Raw genomic sequence first — 22,226 nt, forward strand, 5'->3', positions numbered from 1 at the left:
TGTCAATTTCTCCCTTTGGGTTTGTTAATATTTGTTTTATATTTTAGATGCTCTTATGTTGGGTGCATAAATATTTACAAATGTTTCATTTTCTTGTTGGGTTGACCACTTTGTCATTATGTGGTGCCCTTCTTTGTCTTTTATTACAGTCTTTGTCTTCAAGTTTGTTTTGTCTGATGTAAGGATAGCTTCCCCAGTTCTCTTTTGGTTTCCATTGGCATGGAATATCTTTCCATCCCTTCACTTTCAGTCTGCATGTGTCCCTATATCTAAAGTAAATCTCTTATACACAACATACAGATGAGTCTTGTCTTTTTATCCATTCAGCAGCTCTGTGTCTTTTGATTGGAGCGCTTAGCCCATTTCATTTAAAGTAGTTGTTATAGGTATGTACTTATTTTCATTTTGTTAATTTTTTTCTGTTTTGCAGTTTCTCTCTGTTCCCCTGTTCTTCTCTTGCTTTCTTGCGATTTGATGACTTTCTGTGGTGGTATGCTTACATTCGTTTCTTATTATCTTTTATGTATCTATTACAGGCTTTGTGGTTACCATGTGGCTCAGCCTATATACTTAACAGTCTATTTTAAGTTGATAGCAAGTTAAGTTTGAACACATTCTAAAACTCTGCATTTTATGTTTTTGATGTCACCTTTTACATCTCTTTGGTTTTTGTATCCCTTAACTAATTAATATGTAGTTATTTTTACTATGTCTTTTAACATTCATACTAACTTTATAAGTAGTCTACTTCCTTTACTATATATTTACCTTTACTGGTGAAATTTTCACTTTCACATGTTTTCTTATTACTAATTAGTGCCCTTTGTTTTAACATTTCTTTTAGGGCCAGTTTAGTGATGATGAACTCCTTTAGCTTTTGCTTGTCCAGAGAAATCTTTATCCCTTTTTTAATTCTAAATTATAATCTTGCTGGGTAGAGTGTTCTTGGTTGGAAGTTTTTCTTTTTTTTCTTTCAGCACTTTAAATATATCATGCCACTCTCTCTTGGCCTGCAAAGTTTCTGTTGAGAAATCTAATGGTGACCTTATGCTCATTGTTCATTGACCTGATGTCCCTTGTTCATAACGCGTTATTTTTCTCTCACAGCTTTTAAGATTCTCTCTTTGTCCTTAACGTTGGCATTTTTTTAAATTTTTTTATTGTCATTTTAATCACCATACATTACATCGTTAGTTTTGGATGTAGTGTTCCATGATTCATTGTTTGTGCATAACACCCAGTGCTCCACGCAGAACGTGCCCTCTTTAATACCCGTCACCAGGCTAACCCACCCCCCCACCCCCCTCCCCTCTAGAACCCTCAGTTTGTTTTTCAGAGTCTATCATCTCTCATGGTTGGTCTCCCCCTCCGATTTCCCCCCCTTCATTCTTCCCCTCCTGCTATCTTCTTCTTTTTTTTTCTTAACATATATTGCATTATTTGTTTCAGAAGTACAGATCTGTGATTCAACAGTGTTGCACAATTCACAGCACTCGCCATAGCACATACCCTCCCCAATGTCTATCACCCAGCCACCCCATCCCTCCCACCCCCCATCACTCCAGCAACCCTCAGATTGTTTCCTGAGATTAAGAATTCCTCATATCAGTAAGTTCATATGATACATGTCTTTCTCTGATTGACTTATTTCACTCAGCGTAACATTGACATTTTAATTACAATGTGCCTTGGTGTGAGTCTTTTTGGGTTCATCTTGTTTGGAACCTTCTGGTTTTCCTGGATTTGGATGTCTGTTTCATTCCTCAGGTTAGGGAAGTTTTTAGCCATTATTTCTTTAAATAAGTTTTCTGCCCCTTTGTCTCTCTCTTCTTTCTGGAAGCCCTATAATCAGAATTTTATTCTGCTTGATGTTGTCTCATACGTCTCTTAAGCAATGTTTTATTATGATTATGATTATGATTATGATTATTTTCTTTTTGCTTTTCTGTTTGGGTAAGTTCTATTGCCCTGTCTCCCAGATGACTAATTCTTTCTTCTGCTTCATCTAATCTGCTGTTGAACCTTTCTAGTGTATTTTTCAGTTAAGTTATTGTATTTTTCAGCTTGTGACTTCTGTTTGGTACTTTCTTATATATTGTCTCTTTGTTGAAATCTTTCTGTGCTTCCATTCTTTTCCTGAGTGCAGTGAGCTTCTTTATGACCATTACTTTCACTCCTTATCAGGTAAATTATTTATCTCCATTTCATTAAAGTTTTTTTTTTCCCTAAGGTTTTATCTTGTCCTTTTGTTTGGAACATATCCCTCTGTTTCCTCATTTTGCTTGACTCTCTGTGTTTGTTTTTATGTGTTAGGCAAAACAGCTATCTCTCCCAGTTTTAAAGGGGTGGCCCTATATAGGCAATGAACCTTATTGTTTAACATTGTCCTAGTTCTTGGTTGTCTCTGGAACTGTTTCTCTGGTTGTTTAAGACTCATAGAGCCTAGAAACGCAATGCCCCTGGCCACCAGAGCCTGGCACTCAAGGGCATCCCCTGTGTGGGCTCTGCATGCCTACTGGCTTTGGTACGTCAAGGGGGGCAGGGACAGGGTTATGGGAGTAACACAAAGGGTGCAAGTCCAAGACAGTGGCATGGGAGGTGGGGGTTGGCACTGGTCGGTTAGAGTGAGAGTACAAAAATAGTACTTCCCAATGCCAGCACCAGCAAGTTTGAGAGCGAATGTAAAAATATCACCCACCAGTGCCTCCATCCCTGCACAGGATCCTAACAGGCTTTTGCTCCTCTAGCAGATGCCTTAATATTAACAACTTTATCTTCTTCACATATGGTCTAGGCTCTTCTCAAACTGCTGCTTTTGTACTGGGCCCCAGGGAGAGTGAATCTGCATATGAGGCTTTTAAGAGCAGAATCTCTCTTTCCCTACAGCCTTATGGCTCTCCTGGATGTAAGCCCTGTTGGTTTTCAAAGTCATACATTTTGGGGACTCATTTCTCTGGTGCAGGTCCTAAGGGATGGAGTGGCTAATGTGGAGCACAAACTCCATGCTCCTCAGGGAGGAGTTCCATATTTGTGAGATGCCCTCCCCATGGTGGGTCACCACTCTTGGGGGGTGGGGTTGTCAAGACTGTCTTCATGTGGCCCTTTTATTCCTTGTTATAAAGTAGCTGTTCAGCCAGTGCTCAGGGTCTTTCCAGAGGGAATTATTCCATATGTAGCTATAGATTAGTTGTGTCCTTAAGAGGAGGTGAGTTCAGGATCATTCTATGTCATTTTCTTGAACTGCCTCCTTGTATAGGTCCTATATAAAGACATCTTGCTAGTGCATCAAGTTGTTCAGCTACTACTCACAGTCTGCTTTTTTTAAACTGATATTTACTGATAACCTGCTGTTTGGCAGTCATTGAGGACACAAAAATGAACAAACCAGAATTCTGGAGTTCATAGTCTGCTAAGAAATATACAAGTAAAGGGGTAGAACAGCATTCTGGAAGCAGAGAGCAAAGGCACTTGGCAATCTTTCTGGGGTGGAGAAATAGTGGTTGTAATGGTAGGGATTTAATAGAGGAGATGACACCTAACTGAATCTTGCCAGGGAGGAGAAATTTTCCAAATAGACCAGAAATAGGTAAGGGATATAATGGTATGGGGTGCACCAAAGCCCAAGGTGGAGGCAAGAGGTAGTAATGGGAGAGCCAGATTGCCAAAGGCGCCTCATGTACCACATCATGGAATTTGGACATTGTCCAGGACGTGATTAGAAGCCACTTAAGGACTTTAAATGTGGGGGTGTAAACAGTCATGTTTGCAGTTTAAGAATACCATTTGACAGTGCCAAGAATGGAAGAAAGGCAAGAAAATCACTTGAGGAGGCAATGGTAGTGATCAGCGATATCACCTTGAAATGCTAAAAATCAAGCACTAGAACAGGATCCACAGGTAAAACAAAGTGAAAACTTAAGTCAGCCACATTGCTCTTCAGTCTCTGTGGAAACAAAAATAGATAATCTCAAGCATATTCTTAAGAGTAAAAGAACATCAGTCACAATGGGATGCACCAAAAGGGTAATTGTGGATAGGGAGACAGAAAAAAGAATATAAAATCAACTGAAGTTAAACAGAAGATAGCAATATGAATTGTTTAAACTAGAGATCTCTTTTAAGTTCCTTAATGAAACTTAGGTGATGTTTGCCCTACCCCATCCTGGTTCATAATATGAGATAAGGCACATGAGAGAATTTTGAATGATATACTATGCAAATATAAAATACATATACTAATAAAGATAAATTAACAAATGAAGAAACATCTCTACTGGAATGGAAGCGCCCCCAAATCAGAGCATGTTTACTGCTAGATCCTGGTGCTTTGTGCATAATAATAGTTACTATGGACAAGAACAGTGCTAAATATCCTCTATGCATTAACTCATTTGATTCTCAACATTCCTATGAGGTAGATAGGATTATCATCTGCAGACAGTGAAAATCAGGCCCAGAGAGATTAAGGAGCTTCCCTGAGGTGGGCCACACCACTAATAAATTGAAGAGCAAGGATGGATTCAAACCCAGGCAGTGTGTGTCTAGAGTCTGCTTTTAACCACCATGTAAACACATCATAGATTTGCTAATTTGGAGTGCTTGGGGGAAGGATAATTAGAATTCCCCAAATTTTTTAATGATGGAACATTTTAAATGCAACTTTACCAGTTTAGTAGTTTAAAGTTCCTCTATGTAACCAAGCATGTAAATCAAACAGGCAAATCATAACCCTTTATATATCAATGTATGCTTTATAAAGTTGGGGTCTTTTTTTTCCTACAGCTAGAAAAGTAGTTATAAAGTTTATTTGAAAGAATAAGCATGGAAAATATCTGGGAAAACCCTTTGAAAAGAAGAAAAAAACTAGTGGATGATGGAAGATAGTCCATACCAGATAATGAAACACATTGGTTTAATTTTTTTAAGTTCTTATTTAAATTCCAGTTACTTAACATACAGTATAATACTAGTTTCAGGTGTACAATATAGTAATAAAACACAAGCCTCAAAACTTAAAATAATGTGATATTAGCCCATGAATACATAGACTAATAAAACAAATTCTAAAGTCAGACCTGAAAGCATATGGAAATCTAGAATTTTATAATGATCACACCAAAAATTTATTCTATTTCTCCTGAATCTAAAAAAAAATCCTCAATCATCTTTTCCATAGAATTTACATAAATAGTCTAAAAATAAGCTTTATCTGGCGTAATATCTAAACACTTATGAATTCTATAAAAATCAGTATCCAAATTATCTACACTAAGAATTAAGCAGCTAAAGCAATTATGGCAAGATAAATAAATGAATAAGGGAAGAAAAGTCACATAAAAACAAAAAACCTATAAGAAAGTTAAGAGTGACGCTCAAAGACTGTTTAGCAAACATTTATCGACCCCCTGAAGAATGGTGGGAATTCTAATAGATGTCAAGGTAAACAGTGCCCCTTTCTTTCAGACATCTAAACAAGGCTGTATGCTAGAGGTTGTATGAAGGTCAGAAGACACTCAGGACAGAAGAATTAGCTTTGGTGGGATGGGGTCGAGGACCTGAGGAGGAACCAAGGAGCCTGCACAAAAGAGGGACATTCAAGTAGACTGTGAAGGGGTAGGGTTCACCTGATAGAAAAGAAGGATCAGGGGCGCCTGGGTGGCTCAGTCAGTTAAGCGTCTGCCTTCAGCTCAGGTCATGATCCCAGGGTCCTGGGATCGAGCCCTGCATTGGGCTCCCTGCTCAGTGGGGAGTCTGCTTCCCTCTTTTCCTCTGCCTGCCGCTCCCCCTGCTTGTGTCCCCCACCCCATCAAATAAATAAATAAAATCTTAAAAAAAAAAAGATGCAGTGGGTGAGGGAACCCACTCCTGACATGGAAATGGAATGCACACGGCCTAGCTAGAGTTTAGGGGGCTTGTGGGAGAATAGAGGGAAGGGAGGCAGAAAAGGTAGGTTAGAACTACATATTGATTGGTCAGTCATGCCATGCCAAGAAATGTTACATGGGTCCCACAGGCATCAGGGAAACCACCCGACCCATGATTTTTAAATCAAGAGGAATATAATTAGAGTCAGATGGACAGTAGGGAAAGAATCAGTTTCTTCCTCTCTGGCTTGTTATTGCCTGGAAGCCAGTAGCTCTGCCATAGCTGGTCTCCCTGCCTCTGCTCCTTTCTTTCCCTTCACTGTAGGCAGGGACTTCTTTGGTGGTCCCCTTGATCTTAGTGGCATCCTGTCACCATCATAAGAACCCTCGTCTTGGGGCACCTGGGTGGCTCGGTTGCTGGGCGTCTGCCTTTAGCTCAGGTCGTGATTCCAGGGTCCCTGGGATCGAGCCCCACATGGGGTTCCCTGCTCAGCGGGAGGCCTGCTTCTCCCTCTCCCACTCCCCCTGCTTCTGTTCCCTCTCTCGCTGTGTCTCTATCAGGTGAATGAATGAAATCTTTAAAAAAAAAAGAGAGAAAAGAAAAGGACCCTGGTCCCCTTAGGGATCCAGGCATGTGGGGTCCCACATGTGACCACTGCCTTCCTCACTGGCCTCACAAGCCGCTAGTCTTTCACCCGGCCCCATGCACTGGCATGTGAACTGTTCCCAGGTTCTGAGACATGACGTATCTTCTCCAGCTCTCTTAGCTTCCATGTGTTCTCCCTTCCCATCATCTTTCTACACTGTTCAAAGTTCTACACTGTGCCAAGCACAGTACCTGGCCCACTGTAGCCACTCAGATGTTTGGTTGAATGAACACGTGAGTAAATGAAGGGATTAAAGTTCAACTGAGTTTTCATCTGTCCCTGGAAATTTTTCCTTACCCTCCTTGAGCTTTCCATAGCTTGCCCTTCTTTCCATTCTCTCGCTCCTCTCCCTACCAGTTTTTTCTAGTGCCGTAGAGTTGATTACTTATTATCCATCTCCCATCCCCCAGAGGTTGTGAACAACTTAAGGAAAAGGATTATCTTTTATCTCTATAACCCACGCTCTAACACACTGCTTAGTACACATTCATCTCAATAAATGTTGGTGAGTAATTAGATGAGGAGCTAGGGAGCTTGGGGAATCAAAGCAAAAAGGGCATAATCAACAATAGAAAGAGGACATTGATTCTCTCTCTCTCAGTGCTAGAGTATACAGGTTCCCTAGGGCTAGAGGAAGAAGGCAATTACAAGCATTCACCTTGGCAAAAGAGAGAATGATACGATTTCCCCCTGAACTACCCTGTCCTGTCCTCATGGCTATTTAGATCCCTCCTCATAGATTATTTACCCAATGGACACCTGAAGTCAAATACCCCATAAGTCCCAGATGATACAGGTGCCTTGTAGGGGCCCTGCATTTCTAGGAATTCAGAAAAGAATATTCTCCATACATTACTAGTTAATCTTTTTTTTTCCACTTAAGCTTAATTAAATCTCAAATCAAATACTGTCTTACATCCTGGTTTCTGTTGTAGAATAAAGACCCCAAGATGGCTCGAGTTGCACTGGAATCTCTGTACAGATTACTTTGGGTTTACATGATTCGAATTAAATGTGAAAGCAACACAGCTACTCAGAGGTAAGGAGCTGGTTTGGGTTAATGGTAACTATATCACTGAGTTAATGGTAACCATTTCTCAGCCAATGGAGAGGGTGTTTTGTTTTATTGCTACCTGTACTAACCAAACTACAAACTATTCAGTTGACAGTTTCTAAAAGATCTAAGTGGTAAGGACATTTTTCAAGCTTTCCTTAGTCATTGGCTCAATAGCCATTACAGAAATTTCAGCCTCTACTGGGACCAGGTGGTTCCATGTCCAAGGCTGCATTTCACCATGTTAGCAAAGCAAATGGCTATATTTTCCAGCTGCCTTTAGTTTTCCAGAAAAACTTTTCATAGAGTAATTATGCTAATGGAAAAGGGATGAAATGGTTTGTTTTCTTTTTCCAAATTCTCTCTGATACTTAGATAAGATGAAACATCTGCCATTTTCCCTTACAGAACTGGAGCTCAGCCAATCTTGCTTGTCTTCTCTTTTTTCTCCCTATCTTTCAGCCGTCTTATAACCATCATCACAACACTTTTCCCCAAAGGGTCCCGTGGTGTGGTGCCAAGGGATATGCCTCTGAACATCTTTGTGAAAATCATCCAGTTCATTGCCCAGGTAATGGAGAAGCTTCTGGCAGTGGGAGTAATCTAATGGCCTTCAAGTAGCCAGTCTCTTTCCTAGGAAGTACTACCAGATGAAGAGTCTAAAGTAGTATCTTATGTGTAAAGACTTTTCAGAATGGTTTTGTAAGTGTTTTCACACATAGCTTTTTTTTTTTTTTTGCTTCAAAACAAAGAGTGACATGAGTATATTAAATGTTTTCAGCATTCGACAAATGAAGGAACTGAGAGACAGAGTTTGAGTGACTCATCTAAGGTCACAGAGCCTATTAGTAAAAGGGTCTCTTGACTCCTAGTCCCTGTTTTGTCCTGAATCTCTGCTCTGGATTCTGCAAGTCAGGAGGAAGCAAAGAGTCTGACATTTGGAGGAAATCAAAAGATGATTTTTGTGAAATTTGAAGAGTGAATAAAAATGCTCTTTCACCCCGTGAGAAAGAAGAATGAAATAGAAATATTAGCATTTATTAAGCACTTACTCTTTGCCAAGAACTTTTCTAATAACTTTGCAGGTATTAATTTCCTTAAAAACTGGGTCCAATAATAATAAACATAGTTTTTTGTATTTAGTTTACTATATAGACCCAAGATTATTGCTTTTAAAACACCCCAACTTCGACTTCCTTGCAATTTACAGAACAAGGGAAAAAGATAATTATTCCAGTTCAATCTCTGCTACAAGCCAGCTCTATACCCTTAACAAATCAGAGAGCATCTTTCTTCTATATCTTTATCTGTAAAATGTGGGCGAAATGCTTGCCCAGTGTACTTCAGAATGCTGTGTGGGTAAGGGGAAATTATAAGCATGAAAATGCGGTTAGGTACAATTGATACTGATATAAAGATGGAGGGTTCAGTCGTTACTTCACAGACTAATATTTGATATCTCTCTGTGTGTTTGGTATAATGAGATGCCTCTGTAATATGTGCACTTAGAGAAAAGACATTACTTGCTTTGCAGGCAGATGAATTAATGTGATTTTTCTGCATGTAGTTATCACGTGGCTGAGCATGTACTTTGATTATTCTGGAATATGTTGTATAAAATGAACATATCCTATCATAGTAGCCACTGTCTCAAATTATTAAAATCTGGCTTATGCTTTTTTACTTAAGTACCATTATGTATCTTATTTATTGGTTATTCATTTCACTTGCAGAATTGTCCATTATAATATGAGCCAAAAGATTTGAAATGTTAGAGAATAGGAGAAAATAGTCATTTTGCAGTAGGTTTTTTCCTAAGATTTTATTTGTTTATTTGACAGAGAGAGACACAGCGAGAGAGGGAACACAAGCAGGGGGAGTGGGAGAGGGAGAAGCAGGCTCCCCGCTGAGCAGGGAGCCCCATGTGGGGCTCGATCCCAGGACCCCGGGATCATGACCTGAGCTGCAGACGCTTAACGACTGAGCCACCCAGGCGCCCCTTGCAGTGGTATTTTTAAAAACACATTTTAAACTGAGTTTCAAGAAGTTATCAGCATTTGTAACACAAGCAGGAAGTGTTGAGACTGTGTATAAGCCCTGACACTCCAGGTGTTTGGGGTTTTCATTTTGGGGGATTTGTTTTTTGTTTTTTGTTTTGTCATTAGCCATTCCATGCTTTAGGGGCTAATTCCACATATTGTATAATGAAAACATTTTTGTGCACCACATGAAAACAGAGGCAGCTTCACCCAAGGTTCCAGTGGGCATGGTCTTCCTTCAGGGACTCTCTTGATACGTAAAATTGAGCAGTATCTTGCTTCTTTTAGCAGCCAACTGTTTGGTACCTAGAATGAAAATAGACATTTCATGTTGAATTTGTATTTTAACATCTTTGTTTTGTTTTCTCTTTTTCACGACAGGAACGTTTAGATTTTGCAATGAAAGAAATTATTTTTGATTTTCTTTGTGTGGGAAAACCAGCAAAAGCTTTCAGTCTCAGTCCAGAGGTATGAATGATCCTTTTATATACTTCTAACAGAGCACGTATTGACAGAGCCATACCTTTGCTTTGTAACTTTGGGGGATAGGGCAAAGGACATTTCTCTAAAAAGTCTTCTGTTTGTTTCTGTCCATGTTATGTGACTAAATGGTATAGATGATGGAATTTCAGAAGTCAGATTTTGGATGAATAGACTTAGAATGATGGCAGGTTGATGTGCTACCATAGTCACTTCTTGTCCAATAGAGTAAACCTTGCCCAAAAAAGATAATCTGCCACTACAAGTCAGGTTGTTTTATTTAGTCAGTACTTATTTAAATAGTCAGTTATATAACTATTTTGATGCAGATTAACAAGTTGAGTATTGGGAAGTGATGAAACAGAGAAGAATGAATACATGTAATAATAAAATACTAAAATCTAGTGAAACTGAATCATGTATAAATATATGTTTCTGTGACAGCATCACAACTCAAGGGCCAGGCAGATCATGGAAATGATGGGTATGACACACAATTGGAGGGACCTATGCAAATGAGAAGCACATTCAAGTTTAAACTTTAAAAACACTGTGGGCCAACAGAACTGTGCCTGGCAGGCTGCCTCTTTGCAGTCCTTTCCCTCTGATATTGTAGAAAGAACACTGAACCAGAAGACAGCAGTATTAGATTTGCTCTTGACACAAGCTCTACCACTTTTACTGGCTATGTGACATTTATCTCTCTGAACTTCGGCTTTTTTTTTGCCAGTAAAATGAACAAAATACTTTTCTAGATCACCTCATGGAATACTTGTGATATTGTGACATTACAAACTCTTAAGCCAAAAAAAAAGAAAAAAAACTCACCATAGTTTGTTTTGTTTTGTTTTGTTTTTAAGGATGTTCCTATCAACACTGTGATATTGTCTGGCTCCTTCATTCTGTCAGTAAGGACAGAGGCTCAAAATCAGCAGCTGGTTAGCAATAAGAGGAACCAGGTCTCCTGGTTTCCTTATGCTTCTTCCCACCACAGCCTGTATTCTCTTCTTGGTGCTAAGGTTGCCATATATCTAGGGGTACATGGAGGAGCCCCAAAATGGGAGTCTGGGAGTTTTTGTCTCATGTCTAGTGATATCACAGTCTTGTGAAATGGCTGCAGCCAGGGTCAGTGGACCAAGGGAAGAGGGACAAAGTCTATGCAAATCCAGGGCATTTGGGCCAGAATGAGGCCCAGGACCCTATGCTAAAGAGCCTGGTCCTGCTGGAAGGTTTCTCAAAATATTTTTCTCTTCTCAGGAGTCATGGCTTTACTATCTTTAACAGTGCTCAGAATTTCCAGATCATTAGTCTGAAAAGAACGTATTAAAAGCTACCATCAGTATCACCATGTATAAAACTTACCCTTTTTTCTTCCTTCAAACTCCTCAATCAGTGATTAATTAAAGTTAACCTCTTTGGGCAGAGCAGTTGGAAATTTGGGGTTTTTAATGTTAAAAACTACAAAAAGATATTTGAGTATCTTCTTTCATTTCTCTTGAGCTTATAGGGTTACGGGAGAGTTTATCTGTAGTTGGTAATTAGAAGCCTAAAGACATATTTATGACCCCACTCAATAGCACACTCAAGGATGAGAATAGTCTATAAGGCAGATGTCACACACTTGATAAAATATGTTGTAGGACACAGTTGCTCAAGGAATATATTCAATTTGTGTCTTAAATAATATTTTGGAAATAGCTTGTGAACAAGGCCTGGAGATGTAAAGGATTCTCTTACTACAAAGTCTATAGTGCACCACCATTCAACAATTAAATAATTTCCAGTTACATGTCTCATTTTAATTCAGACCAAGATGGCTTCCTATATGCATCCTCATCATCATAAGAATTTACTCATCTGTGAGAAGTTTCTAAGCCATCCATTTCTCTCATTCTTGCCTTGACCTAAAATAACACAGACCTGGAGGTCCTAGCCATTCCCAGAGGCAAAAAGAAGAAATAAAAGGTAGATGGATTGGAAATGAAGAAATAAAACTCTCTTTATTCACTGACAACATGATTGCCTATGTAGAAAATACCAAAGAATCTACAGAAAACCTACTTAACTAATAATCATTTTAGAAAGTTTGCAGGATACAAGATAAATATATAGGGACACCTAGCTGGCTCAGTCAGTAGAACATGCAACTCTCGATCTCAGGGTCATGAATTCAAGCCCTATGTTGGGTGTGGAGCCTACTTTAAAAAAATAAAAAGATAAATATATAAAATCAATATATTTTTATATTAGGGTAATGAAAAATAGAAATTGAACAACTTACAATAGCAATGAAAACAAAATATCAATAGAGCTAACAAATTATGTGTAAGATTTATATACTGAAAACTAAAAAAACATTGAGGAAGATCATAGACAACCAAAACAAGTGGAGAAAAATGTTTGTGGATTGAAAGATATAAAAATGGTCAGTTGTCCCCAAATTAATCTATATATTAAACTGTAATCCCAATAATAATCCCAATTAAAATCCCTATAGCATTTTCTGTAGAACTCAATAAACTGATTCGAAAATTTATATGGAAACTATAAGGAACTAGAATAACCAACATAATTCTGAAAAAGAAGAAGAAAATTGGAGGACTGGCATGTCCTGGTTTCAAAACTTACTGTAAAGCTACAGTAGTATCATACTGGCAGAAGAGTAAATATAAAGACCAATGGAACAAAATAAAGAATCCAGAAAAAGATCCACGCATAGAAGGTGAATTTATTTTCAGCAACATTTTCAAGTTGTTTCCATGGATAAAGTCTTTTCAATGAATGGTGCTGGACCAATGGACATCCACTTGCAAAATAATGAACTTCAGCCCATAATTTGCACAGTAAGCAAAAATTAAGTCAAAATGAATCATAAACCTAAATGTAAAATCCAACATTGTAAATCTTCTAGAAGAAAACATGAGATAAAATCTTTGTGACCTTTGGTTGGGTGAAAATTTCTTGGGACACAAAAATCATAAATTACAAGAAAAAAATTGATAAACATCATCAAAATTAAAAATGCCTGCACTTTAATAAATACTGTTATTAAAGTATAGAGCCACTGACTGGGCGAAAATACTTCCAAAACACATATTGATAAAGCACTTGTACCTAGAATATGAAGAACTCTCACAACTCAACAGTGGGAAAATAAACAACCCAGTTTTTCAAATGGGCAAAATGAAGAGCCTCTTCCCCAAAGAAGAAATACAAATGACCGATAAACTTATGAAAAGATGTTCAACATTGTTAATCATTAGGGAAATGCAAGTTAAAACCACAATGAGAGGTGCTGAGAAGGACTTGGAGCATTTGGAACTTCATACTACTTTAGTGAGAATGCAAAAAGACACAATCATTTTAGAAAACAATTTAGCAATTTCTTTTAAGGTTAAATGTACACTTACCCAATGATCCAACGTTTCTACCCCAAGGTATTTATCTAGGAGAAATTAAAACTCTGAAAGTCTGGAAAGGTTTGTATGAATATTTATAGCAGCTTTAGTGATAACCACTAAAAACAGGAAAGCAATTAACATTCAGCAACTGGTGAGTGCCTAACAAGTCGTGCATCATCAATATAGTGGAATACTATTCAGCAATGAAAAGGGACAAACTACTGATTTTGCAACAGCATCTCAAAAGCTTGATGCTAAATGAAAGAAGCAAGACACAAAAGGCTATGTTCCATTTGATTCCATTCTGGAAAAGGCCAAAACTATCAGGCAGGAATTAGACACTGATTGTCAGATGCTGGGTTGGGGGGTGGAGTGACTGTAAAGAGGCACGAGGGAACTTTTTGAGATGATGGAAATAATTTTATATCTTGACTTTGATGGCAGTTACCTGACTATATAGGTTTCTCAAAATTCAAAGAATCATAAACTAAACTAAAAAGAGTGTGTGTTACTGTATGTGAATTATGTCTCAATAAACTTGACGTTAAAAAATAAATGTGGAGATTCTAACCTACAGATATATAATTAACAGCAGGAACTCTTCAGGCACTAATCCTCACCATAGCCCTGTATGATCAATAGGTATTATTGCTCTCCTTTTACAGAAAGGAAGCTGAGACTTGGACTTGGAAAAGTTACATGATTTCTTAAGACCACACAGATAATAGAAGGGAGAGGTATGACGCAGAACTACCCAAAATACAAAAAGAAATTGTTTATGAAATTAAATCAAAAATATGTGTCCCAAACTATCCCATCTTACTTCTGCCTTTAGTGTTATCCAGAGGGAAGGAAAACTAAGAGAACTGGCCAGTGTGGTTCATAAACTGGATATACCACTTGCAAATAATTGAGGCTTGACTATTTACGTCAGTCCACGGTTATTCTACTGATACTGCATTTCCTGAACTGAACATTTTACTTCCTTATCCAAAACATTGCTGTGTCTTGAGAAAAATACACAAGCCTAGAACATATTTCGTGAACTACTAAAATAAATGAGGAAATGAATGGACTTTCCTACACAGTTAAATTTTTTAAAGTTAATGCTCTTTCATTCTGGAAACTGGCTATAAAATCATAAAGTACACATTGCATGGGTACAAATGAGCCAGAGAAATGTTCACCAAATCCTGGTTGAAATATCATTATTCCTTGAGGCTTGAATAAATAGTTCCAAAATGAATAGAAATCTATATTACTTTTTGTTATAGAATGCAACCATGTACCAGAGAATAGGCATTTTGGGCAAACCTGACTTGGACGTATAGCTTTCTACCTACTACTTATATGGCCCCAGTTTCTTCACCTGACAAATGGGAGTAATTACACATTCCTTGCATGGCTGTTTTAAAAAGGAGAGTTAATGAGCAATTCCAGATACATTTTAGGGACTTGGTAAATTATAACTAGATTATCATTGTTGGTAGTAGTAAGTTTATTTTCTGCTGCAGGTAGTAGCCTACTCTGGAAACCTATTACTTCATATGATATATATTCATGTATTACTTCATGAAAATATGAGTATAAATGCGTTACACATGGCTGTTAAGGAAGAGCAGATGTTTTAGTACCTTCTGACCTTTTAAGACATTGCTACTGGTAGCAACTCTCTCACTGAGTCATCTTTCAGAGCCAATATTATGCCTTCCCTGAGCCTGAGGAAGATAAAGATCTGGACCAGAATGGCATTTCTTCTCATAAGCTCATGTGTTTTTATCAGTAACATGGTTCAGTGGCATGGAATTTTTAAAATTCATTTTCAAACTTGCCAGTCTTTTTGAATCAAGAGTCCTCATCCCGCAATTCAGAGCGGACCATTTGTGTTTTGTGATTCACAGTTGGAATTCCTGTTGTTTTCATTCAGTCTTTGTGAATTAACACATGTGGCATCTCTCTCCCTCCAGGAGACATAGGAGTCCCTTGTTTACCTCAGTTTACTTTAGTTGCAGCTGCCCCAGAGGACGGCTGCCTTTCCCTCTGAGGTGCACCAGGATTCCTTGGGTATGACCATCTCAAACATACCCTCCAAGTAGGGTGAAAATCTTTCCAGTGGTTTTCTTGTGGTGCGCCAACAGTGACAGGAACGTAATTTTACACTCATAGGTTTGGCCTAAAGTCTTGTGCCTTTTAAATTACTTTCTCATACTAATCTGGATAGCACACCATGCTAACTTCTCTCAAAGACTGATGGTTTAACTCGACTACAATAATTGGGCTTTTCTTTTTATCATGAACACATTATCTCTTACAGAGAATGAACATTGGTTTACGGGCATTCTTAGTAATAGCCGATAGCTTGCAGCAGAAAGATGGTGAGCCTCCCATGCCAGTGACAGGAGCTGTTCTCCCTTCAGGAAACACACTGAGAGTGAAGAAAACATATTTGAGTAAAACGCTAACTGAAGAAGAAGCCAAAATGATAGGTGGGTCTTAAAGATGTGCTAGAGCTGGGCCTTGTTAAGCCCTTACAATAACCAGTGGAACCTTACCCTCAGTGAGATACACTTAAAAAAATTTTATAGAAGTAACTGGCGAGACATTCCAACATTAATTGTTTTGATTGATTCATGCTGTGCTTTGTTTTACTGCCCTTTAAACTTTCTGGAACTTCCTGGTAAACATTTTGCCATTTAAATGTTAGACTTTTATCTGTGGTCTTTTCAGACTCCTAATATTGATTATCTACATTTTACAGTAAATTTCTAAGCCATCTGTATCCTTTGGTAGATAATCCTGTTTATAAGGCAACCGTATAAATACTCATTTGTTAGTTAGTTTGTTCATTTTTATAGTTCCTTTCCTTCTTTTTTTTTTCAGTAAAATTAGTTTAATCTGTGTTTTAAACATTCCAAATCCCACATGCGCCAGGTTATATTGTGGGTTTAGCCTACATGAGATTATTTTCTTTTTAGTTTAGCTATTTTAATCCAAAGAGATGATTCCTTCTTTGTTGAATACCTGAATTTAGAAACCTCCCACAACCTTTGTTAAAATAATTTTTATGTCAAACACCTGAGGGAAATTTGAGGAGACTTTTCGCTTTAAAATATTTATCTTTAATTAGGCAATGCTCAAATGAGTTCAGAAAGATTTAATGAATGAGAAATGATCATTAATAATTATTTCATTGAAATACAAATTTTAAATACAAAACAATTTGTTTTTCATTTGTATTATACTACATAAATATATAAAATGCATATATATATATGAAATACATAGGCTATGCATATTTGTCTTCCATAGTAGAACATTGACACTGTATTTAATGAGAGCCATAAAAATACGATAGCTAAAATACATTTTCCTTCATTTTAAAATTTAAAAGTCATTTTTATTTTACTAAAAAAAATCCACACATACATTTCAGAGAATAATAAAGTTATTACAATCCTAACCCCAAATGAGAATTAATTTTTATTTACATAATCAGTAACGATGGTGAATTTTCTTGTACTAACCAAAAACATAAAAATTCAAAAATGAAACTTTCCATTTCCTTTTTATTTTAACTCTTAAAGAAAATATTTCCCTCTGAACAATTAGAATTCCTATTTATTAAATTCAAGTGATTATTTGGTGAACATCCACCAAGTCCAGGGCACTATGCTAAGAGTTCAGTGGAAAAAGGATTGAATTAGGATCTGCTTGATGAATGACCCATAGATGGTCTACAGTAAAAACATGTCATAGAGGATGAACAAACTAGGATTTCATTCCTTGATGGATTTAGTCAAAGATGTAACTGTAATGCACGTTTTCCAGGCATGTCATTATATTACTCTCAAGTACGAAAAGCTGTGGACAATATTTTAAGGCACCTTGATAAAGAAGTAGGAAGGTGTATGATGCTAACAAACGTTCAGATGCTAAACAAAGAACCCGAGGACATGATCACGTGAGTACAGTGAGGACTGTTGTTAATTAGCCACAATGTACCAGCAGAGATTTTTCTCATGTATTCTTCCCAGTTATTCTGTATTTGTTCTCCTCTTCCTAGCATCAGAGTTCTAAGAAGTGGTAAGGATGGTAAAAATGTCTTTTGACAGTATTTGACTAACTCGAAAGTTAAAGTCAAACCTGAGATTGATCTATTTCAGTTACATCTCAAGTATCATTAGGCCGGTAAGTTAGAAAATGGAGCCCAAGATTCTTTCACTGTGCCACATTTTCCGGAAGTGTATTTTGCTCCCAAGCTCTATCACAACCTATGTGGCATAGTGACATCACCAGTTCACAAACATTCTGTCTTTATAAATTTCAAATTCACTTGTTTCTTAGTGACCGACCGTTCCTGAACTGCGAGAGTTAAATGTGCCTAATAATCTCTATGCAACCATGTCATAGCAATACTGGATCTTAAAAAAAAACAAAAACATTTGTAGTTTTGAATGTAGAAATCAAGTGTTCTTAGTCAAAATCTAAGCTGTGGCTTTATAATTAGAACTCTGCCAAAGAAACTCATACAACTTGAATTTGCTGCTTTTGATCCGTGATGGCAGGAACTAGGATTAGGTTATAACTTTACATTCTAAGAGACTTCAGACTTTGTTGTTGGACTATGAATTAAATTATATTTGACACCTGGGGCATAATTCCCCAAAAATACAATTGGGAAAGTTTCCTTTGGTCCTCTAGCATCTCCAGTTCCAAACACCACAGTTAGTTGGAGGGTTGTTACCTATACAGGGAAATTCATATTGTGGGTTTGTATTTTAATTACAATGGCAGCATGTGAAAAATGAAGTATGATAAAACAAAACAATACATGATAAGACAAAGTAAAGTATACAGAATTATTTTAAAATGCACATTTAGCAGTATATGAAGTTGAAAGGAAAATCCCCTTCTCAGAGCTCCACTTGATATCTGCGACCATTCCTTGACTCAGTGTGATTCCTTCCAGAACTTTTCCTTTGTCAACACAAATATATGTATATATGCATGTGCTGTACAAAAATGGGATGATACAATGCATATTATCCTGCAGCTTGCCATTCATTTGATTTAAATGATCACATTTTTTTTTTAAGATATTCTTTATTTATTTGACAGAGAGAGACACAACGAGAGAAGGAAAACAAGCAGAGGGAGTGGGAGAGGGAGAAGCAGGCTTCCCATGGAGCAGGGAGCCTAATGCGGGGCTCGATCCCAGGACACTGGTGGGATCATGACCTGAGCCGAAGGCAGGCGCTTAACGACTGAGCCACCCAGGCGCCCCTAAATGATCACATTTAAATAATCACAAAAATTGAAGTTGACAAAGATGAATAACATTAGATGTCTCCAGCTCCAGTTCTTACCTGACAAATTGCCAGATTGTTAGTCAACCTTTAACCTCATTAGTACGTGCTTTTTCAATATATCAAAGCAATTTTCAATTGATAATATAGAAGATATAAGAAATGCTTTTAAAACTTCTGCATTGTAGTTGTTTCCCCTAAAATTAGTAAAAAAAAAAAAAAGCTTTTAAAAGAAAACTATATTTACAATCAAGAGATCATACGATAGGGTCAGGACCAAAACAATATATTCAAAACCATAAAAATGTACAGGTTTAAATGTAACGGTAAACATTTTGTTTGTATTTTCACCAATACCTTAAACTTTTTCTAAGATGATTCTTTACTTTTCCCTATTCATCTTAAGACCCCCCCAAATAGGGCTAGGAATATTTTCCTTGCTACATTTTAAGGCAGGTCCCTGAGTGGGAAATAACTCATTGCTACATTTCCCAAAGACAAAAAGAAACATTGAAGAAAGGTAAGCATTTGGCAGAAGACAGTTGAGGTCCACACCATGCAAATGGAAACCATCATTGGAGTTGATAGTCAATCCTTCACTTTCCCATATCCTGGGTAGGGTATAAACTTGAATATTAGCATTCTATGGTTGCACCATGTCCATTCTTCATCCCCTTTGTGGTACATGCTAGCAAATAATAACAGTATCTGTTCATAAAAATCATGTTTTGGGGGGTCCACTTCCTATAAAAGCCCAGAGAGGGGAGCCAGTTAAGTGTCCGACTCTTGATTTCCACTCAGGTCATGATTTCAGGGCTGTGAGATTAAGCCCTGCCTCAGATTCTGCACTCAGTGGGGAGTCTGCTTGAGATTTTCTCTCTCCCTCTGCCCCTCCCCCACCCCCTCATGCGCTCTCTCTAAAATAAATAAATAAATCCTTAAAAGCCCAGAGAGCAAGGACTACAGTAGTAGGAAATCATGCACCCATTAGAGTTTCTAATCTAGGCTCATTTTATCAGCTTGGAAGCCTGGCGGAATTTGCCTTACAAATTCGGGTCAGCGGGGTCATCTGTTTTCCAACAGATATGAAAATATTCCCAGCTGTTTAAAACATCTGGTGAGCAAGCTAGGAGAACTATTTAAACGACTCACCATGTTGCAAATGAACAATTAAGAGCCATCCCTAGGCTCTAACTCAATACAGCTATTTGAGGATGTCACCTGAAGACTTCTCATTCCTTCAGCTGATTAAAAACCACTGTGCAATGGCTCCTTCTCTAGTGCTCATGCATTCTATGCTATGGAAAAGGACAGAAAATCATCCTATAACTTTCTGCAAAAATAGAGTATTTGAGAAGTCAACATGTATGTTTTATTTTTCACATAAACAGTTTTATATTATATTCATTCCTAACCAAGTTAAACAAAGCCAGGCTAAAAAGCAAAACTGCTGTCTGGTTATAGAGAGGGTGGATTCTGCTTGCTGCATTTCTATTCTGACCACAGTTACTATTCCAAGAAAGAATGACTTTATTCTACTTTGCATTTTCATCATTGTCTTTGTGTCCTACAATACCATTAATTTCATGACAGTTTTATATTTATTCTCAGAAGACTGAATTATCAGAATTTAAATATATTATTATGTTGTTATGTTAATATGTTGTTATATTTTGTCACTTAGTTCTTTGAAGGATTTGATGGGTGGCGTAGTTTTTTCGTAAAGGTTCTTGATAAAGTATGTGGTTAAGAATCAGTTACCTATTTAATCAACTAAAAATAGAAATAATTTGTCATAAAATGTAGTGTTCCTTCAGATTTTACAACAGAATGTAGAAGACATTAATTATCTTTAAGCATTCATATTCTGAAGACAATAAAACGAGGGAAGGAATCTCCATAGAGGTCAGACTCATCAGAGTAATTTTAAAACTCTGAACTGAGTGCACAACTATATACATTTCAGGATTTTACTTGACATTATGAAAGACTTATTTTTGGAAGCACTTAATTTTTTAAATGACAGTGGGGACCTCCAGAGGAGAAGCATAACTCACTAGGGAGAGAAGCTTCCAGATGTCGTGCTTGTTAGAGGCACCGTTCCTTGTATACACAAAAATCCTACTCTTAAATGCTGAATGTAGGAATGACTGCACCATATTTGTTACATGCTGATGCATTTAGGCATGTTAGTGCGTTCAGTATTTTTTTTTCAAGCATTAATTTTTAATCACCATATATTACATCATTTGTTTTGGTGTACTGTTCCATGATTCATTGTTTGTTCATAACACCCAGTGCTCCACGCAGAATGTGCCCTCTTTAATACCCATCACCAGGCTAACCCATCCCCCCACCCTCCTCCCCTCTAGAACCCTCAGTTTGTTTTTCAGAGTCCATCATCTCTCCTGGTTCGTCTCCCCCTCTGACTTACTCCCCTTCATTCTTCCTCTCCTGCTATCTTCTTCTTTTTCTTTTTTCTTAAAATATGTTGCGTTATTTGTTTCAGAAGTACAGATCTGTGATTCAACAGTCTTGCACAATTCACAGCGCTCACCGTAGCACATACCCTCCCCAATGTCTATTACCCAGCCACCCCCTGCAGTCCACAGGGACCAAAGCCCATGGAACCCAACTGAATGGCAAACTGTATGGTAGAATAGTGTTGACATTGGCATTTCTCTTTCTGGATATATACCTCTAAGAATCAAATCTTTGTACATTCTCTTAGAACTGGCCAAGCTATAAAGGTCATAAATATTTGAGGATAATACGCAGTAAACACCACGCAGTGATTCAGAAGGCATGGATTCTAGTCTTTTTTCACATACTTGATTGATTTTTTAAAAACTTTTTATAGCCTTTGACCTGTGTTTGTTTTCAAATTCTAGGGGTGAGAGAAAGCCAAAAATAGATCTTTTCAGGACCTGTGTTGCTGCTATCCCCCGACTGCTTCCTGATGGAATGTCAAAACTTGAACTTATTGACTTGCTGGCTAGGTAAGTGAGAACTGCCATGGGTGTATTTGATTAAACTGATTGTAATCCTTTGTCATGAGTCCTAAAAAAAAAAAAAAAAAAAAGAATGATTATTAAAAATTGACAGATATGTACTAAATGAGGCATTATTCTAGGTACTATGTATTGGTAAGGAGAAATAAAAAAATGTTTTTTGTCTTTTTCCCCATGTTCAAGGGGCTTAAAATCCAATGTAGAAGCGAATACATAAGCTCATAAGGTAACTAACAATCCAAGGCCTGAAACTGTGCAAACTAATGGCACAAAAAGTGTGATATGTGAGTTCAGTGGGTAGAGGGATTACTAGGGACTGAGGAAGTCAGCAGATCAGTCCTGGAAGAAGGTGGAGCTTGAGATAGGACTCAGAAAGGAAAAGCGTGACATGAACAAGGGCCCAGGGGTGGGGCCGGGAAATGGG

At 37.6% G+C, this 22,226-nt stretch overlaps 1 protein-coding gene across 3 annotated transcripts in view; it reads left to right on the forward strand.

Moving 5' to 3' along the window:
- Positions 1–22,226, forward strand: part of FRY (FRY microtubule binding protein) — a 348,142-nt gene that overhangs the window by 200,555 nt on the left and 125,361 nt on the right. For all 3 annotated transcript variants that reach the window (XM_028104226.2, XM_088021790.1, XM_028104219.2), the window contains exons 12-17: positions 7,447–7,550; positions 8,028–8,136; positions 9,986–10,072; positions 15,800–15,971; positions 17,314–17,446; positions 21,683–21,790. In XM_028104226.2, the coding sequence (XP_027960027.2) occupies positions 7,447–7,550; positions 8,028–8,136; positions 9,986–10,072; positions 15,800–15,971; positions 17,314–17,446; positions 21,683–21,790 (713 nt within the window). The remainder of the gene's footprint in view (positions 1–7,446; positions 7,551–8,027; positions 8,137–9,985; positions 10,073–15,799; positions 15,972–17,313; positions 17,447–21,682; positions 21,791–22,226) is intronic.

This window comes from Eumetopias jubatus, unplaced genomic scaffold (assembly GCF_037043125.1).
Source record: "Eumetopias jubatus isolate StellerSeaLion01/CBP00866 unplaced genomic scaffold, mEumJub1_p1.0 scaffold_3, whole genome shotgun sequence".
In the NCBI taxonomy this organism is placed as follows: Eukaryota; Metazoa; Chordata; class Mammalia; order Carnivora; family Otariidae; genus Eumetopias; species Eumetopias jubatus.